The 4,611-nt window shown below is 44.8% G+C and overlaps 1 protein-coding gene across 1 annotated transcript in view; it reads left to right on the top strand.

Annotated features, from left to right (window-relative positions):
• Positions 1 to 4,550, top strand: part of mpp3a (membrane protein, palmitoylated 3a (MAGUK p55 subfamily member 3)) — a gene marked incomplete at its 3' end in the record, with an annotated part of 15,258 nt that extends 10,708 nt beyond the window's left edge. Inside the window, 7 exon segments of the mRNA XM_035654355.1 lie at positions 286 to 351; positions 1,043 to 1,198; positions 1,368 to 1,448; positions 1,533 to 1,626; positions 1,720 to 1,828; positions 2,027 to 2,155; positions 3,036 to 4,550. Coding sequence (XP_035510248.1) covers positions 286 to 351; positions 1,043 to 1,198; positions 1,368 to 1,448; positions 1,533 to 1,626; positions 1,720 to 1,828; positions 2,027 to 2,155; positions 3,036 to 3,215 — 815 coding nt within the window.
• Between the last annotated feature and the right edge of the window lie 61 nt (positions 4,551 to 4,611).

Genomic DNA, 4,611 nt, shown 5'->3' with positions numbered 1-4,611 from the left:
TCTCCATCCCTCCGCCCGCCCCCTCCACCTTGCAGTGTTTGGATCCTCCTAAACCTCCCTCCCTCCCTCCCTGCATCTAACTAACTGCCCCTGCCCCTGCCCCTGCTGCTGTGCTGTGGCCAGTGCACTGCTTCCCGACCTTCCCCAAAACCCCCTCCCTGCCCCCCCCCATGAGGGCCCTGCTGCGTTGGACGCATTGCACACTCAACCAGGCACGTTTGCTGCTCGTTCACCCTGTGTGGAGGTGTGAGGCTGGGTTGTGTGATGCTCTAACGCCAGTTATAGTCTCTCCTAAGTGTAAAGCAGTGGCGCCCTCCTGTGGCCAGGTGTTTTCCTGGGAATTTTATTCAGGTACAGTGCCCGGCTCATTCCCTCAGGTACACACCACTGATGGGGGATACAGACAGTCCTGGCCATGGGAGACCCTGATTTGCAGTCACTCGCTGCTATTTGACGTGGTGTTTCTCAGGGCCAGGCTGTCCTGTCTGTCCTGCCTCAGCACTGTAGCCTCATTCAAAGCAGCATGCCTTGTTTGGACCTTAATGTTGGACAATTATGTGTATTTTAGGTAACTGGAATCTGTTTTGAACTGCTGAAAGAGTCAATTTTTTAAATAAATTTAAACATTTTTTTGCTTATAATGGAGTCTGCCTCAGTCTCAGGCTTTAGGAGTGTCACCTGATGTATAAAGTGTCAGCTGCATGTAATCAGTTAAAGCATGATTGGCTCTAAATTCAGCTCATATCTCACACTATCAAGTACTTAAACTTAAGATTAAGTGTGAGCTATTCATCCATAGGCACTATTTACAAAGGTTTTTTAATGCATGGTTATCAATGGGTTGGTCTTGAATTTATTCAATGTTTGCTCACTGCACTTGTCTAATAACTGTTTTTAAATGCAAAACTATAACTGCATCATGGAAGTGAAGTGTACTCATGATATGTAATCTTGTGTAAATAATTTTGTGGTTCATGATATCTGACCCAAGACCTACTTTCTTTCTGCTCCTTTTTCCCTCCCATCTCCGGCCTTGCTGTAGCTGGTTTACGGAGGAGTTTCCGGCTCAGTCGTAAGGACAGGCAAGGATCCTCCGGAGAAGGTTCTGATCCTGGAGACCCCGACTTCCTCACTTATGAAGAGGTGACCCGCTACCAGCAGAGGCCCCATGAGAGGCCCCGTCTGGTGGTCCTGATCGGTGAGACTGACCCACTGAAAGGCACAAGCGTTCTCCTGTGATGCTAGTGACACCTAGTGGATCAAAGCATGTGTTGCAACATACAGATGACCCATTTCTATGTCACCATAATGATGCTTGTGAAGTTTACCATTGTTTATTTCTCTCCTTTAAAAACACAATCGGAAAGGTTCTCTTGGAGCACGAATCAATGAACTCAAACAGCGGGTGATTGCTGAAAACCCACATCGTTTTGCAGTGGCTGTACCACGTGAGTTACCCATTTAAACACTCTGTATTTATCAATGCCCTGATATTACATACACAGATAAGTTCCTCTTTTGTGTTCCCACAGATACCACAAGACCCAAGAAACCTCATGAGAAGGAAGGTGTGGAGTACCACTTTGTCACCAAACAGCAATTTGATGCAGACGCTTTAAACAACAAGTACGTTTATGCTGATACTGCATTGCTTTTGTACATATATGACTGATGAAATATGATTCTCCAGCTGAACTTAAAGTCTTGTTGTCTCCCCAGGTTCATAGAGCATGGGGAATATAAGGAGAACCAGTATGGCACAAGTATAGAAGCTATCCGCTCTGTACAGGCCAAGAATAAGATGTGTATAGTGGACGTGCAGCCTGAGGTAAGGGGATCATAACATGTCATGAACTACAGATCCTGCAAGCAGCAGCAGTTTGCTGAGTGCCTTAGTGGATGAGGGCAGGCAGTCACTTCAGATCTGCTCACTGTGTGCAGTGTCTGATGCATCACTGCTGGCTTTCCCCTATCATGTCGGATTTCTGACCTCCATTTGCTCTGTTGCATGTAAAACCCACTCCAGGCTCTGAAGAGGCTGCGGACAGCGGAGTTCAAGCCCTATGTAATATTTGTCAAACCTCGTGTTCCCGAGAGCAGACGTCGTCGCAGCGCTGCCACCTCACCAGGAGGGGGAGAGCATGGCCGCGTTACAGTAAGTCCTGAGTTTTCTCTTGGCAGTATAATAGCTGTGTCCCAATGCAGAGGTTTAGAAGGCGTCTTTAGTCCAAACTTAGCAGCAAACTAAGGCAGTACAGACAAAGGCTAATTTCACACTGCAACTTTGTTTGGCTGTTCACGTTTTTTTTTAAATGTGGCCCATATCTGATTCCAGTGTGAACAGTTCACGATGCTGAAGTGTGACGTATGAGGAACGTACATTTAGAGTGACGTGATAGTCACATGAATTCTGATTACTCAAAGGCTGTGATTTGCAGGGCGCCTTGGCAGCTCCCCCAGTAGAGCCTGTGCCCCGCTGCAATAAGGCTGACTCCTTATTGCAGCGGCCTGGGTTTGTTTCCAACCTGCTGCCCTTTGCTGCATGTCTTCCCACCTGTCTGTGTCCCCACTTTCCTGTCTCTCTTCAGCTGCTATAAAAACCCCAAAAAGAATCTTTAAAAAAACAGTGATTTGCTACTTGAGATCATTTCCTCTTCTCACATTTTATGGAATCAAAACATTCTTACAACCCGAGCATGAGCATGAAAGAGCCCAGCAGGACTCACAATATTATCTGCAATATGCAACTGACAGTTATTTGTGAAACATGATGCTGCCATCAACTGCAGCCACAAGTAGCTTTTGTGCTATGGGCTGGTTGTTTAGCTAGACATGTTAGACAATTTAACAAGTAACTTGACTCTTGTGAAGGTGGATTCAGCATCCATAGCACTCATGTTTATGTGATGCATCCCTCAGAGGTTCCTGCGTCTGTATCGGTACACAGCTAGGGCTAAACCTGGTGAGTAAGGTGGTCAGTGTGATCCTGTCTCTCTCTTTCGGTATAAATAATTTCATTTTGCTTTCTGCAACAGGACGAAGACCTCCAGGAGATGCGTCAGTCTGCCATTCAGATTGATCAGCAGTATGGACACCTGGTGGACCGGGTCTTGATCAAGGAGGACTCGGCCAGTGCCTGTGCAGAACTGCGAGGTATCTTGGAGAGGCTGGAGCGGGAGTCCTTCTGGGTGCCTGTCAGCTGGGTGCGGACCTAAGCGTACCCCCACCCATCATCCTCCAGAAGAACTTTACAGCCAACCCACCCAAATCCTGCACCAGTCCTCTCCTACTGAGCTGATCCCCCTTCCCCCACAAAGGCCTGCTGGCCAGCCTGGGGGTCCGCTGAACTCCCTCTATGAGACTGCTGCAGGGCTGGTCGGACAGCCATAAACTGAGGCACCAAAGGGAGAGGATGATGTCAGAGGAACACCTCTTTATCTGGGGTGTTGCAGCAGATCGACAGCTCTCTTGGCCCGAGGCCATTTAAATGCCCAAAAATCACAGTCTTTTGGTCACTTCCTCATATCTATTCAGGTTTGGTTTTAATTTATTTATTGACTTAAGAAGCGTTTTATTCCTCATGCTGTCACTCTTTCTAGCTGCATTGTTCACTAGAGTGTGTCAGGTTTGGGATCCGACTCAGAGGATTGCTCAGTCAGTCAGCTTTATTGTGACTCTTGTTGGAGTACCTTTAGTAGCATGTTTATTTTTGTTTTGTTTTACAGTTTTATTTAACTCGATGCCAATCGCAGAATGCTTCCTGTTAATTCTTACTGCTCATGCATCCTGTATAGTATAAGAACCAATCATACTTCAACGGGAGAAATTCATATATATAGTTAAGTGAATGCCATTTGAAACTGTTCTTTTTGCTAAACCATGAATCTAATTTCAACACATGGACAGAAACGAAACAAACCTATATCCAAATGGAATGTGAGACCTTTATTTTTTACAAAACTGTTTGTTTTTAGGAAACGCATGACAAGTGATTATTTAACCTCAGATGTGAATACTGTAAATGTAACTCCTCATGTGCCAACGAAAGATCTCGTAGCACTTCAATGCAACCTGTTTACCGTCGATCCCTGGGAACCCAGATCTGTTTGTGTGTAGAATAATGCTGTGCACAGAGTATGTGTGGATGGATGTCACAGTGTATGTTTACATACACCAACTGAGATGCTCCTTTTACGTGCAGTTATGGGTTTTGTACAGTTTCCTTGCACATATCTGTATTTTTGACTGCAAAGGAAGAGGTGTGTACTAGATGTCTGTTTTTTCTGATAATCAGGGTTTTGCTTTATTGATGTCTCGTGGGGTGGGAGATATCACAATATCCATAGATTTCACATTAGGATTGAAACAATGAGTCGATAAATTCAAACTGAATCAGCAACTATCAGCAAATATTTTTATAATTGATTTATATTTTATTCATTAAGCAGAAAAAGCTGGTTACAGCTTTTCAATTATGATGGTTTTGTTCTTTTGTTTGTCTTGTGATGGTAAACTGGAAGTTTTGGATAAAACAAGCAATTTGAAGACATCACCATGGGTTTTAGGAAATTGTGATTGACATTTTTCACAATTTTCTGACATTTATTGATC

Source organism: Morone saxatilis, unplaced genomic scaffold, assembly GCF_004916995.1.
Source record: "Morone saxatilis isolate NCDOM2014 unplaced genomic scaffold, NCSU_SB_2.0 Contig14, whole genome shotgun sequence".
Taxonomy (NCBI): Eukaryota; Metazoa; Chordata; class Actinopteri; family Moronidae; genus Morone; species Morone saxatilis.
This window is presented reverse-complemented; position numbering and strand designations above follow the sequence as displayed.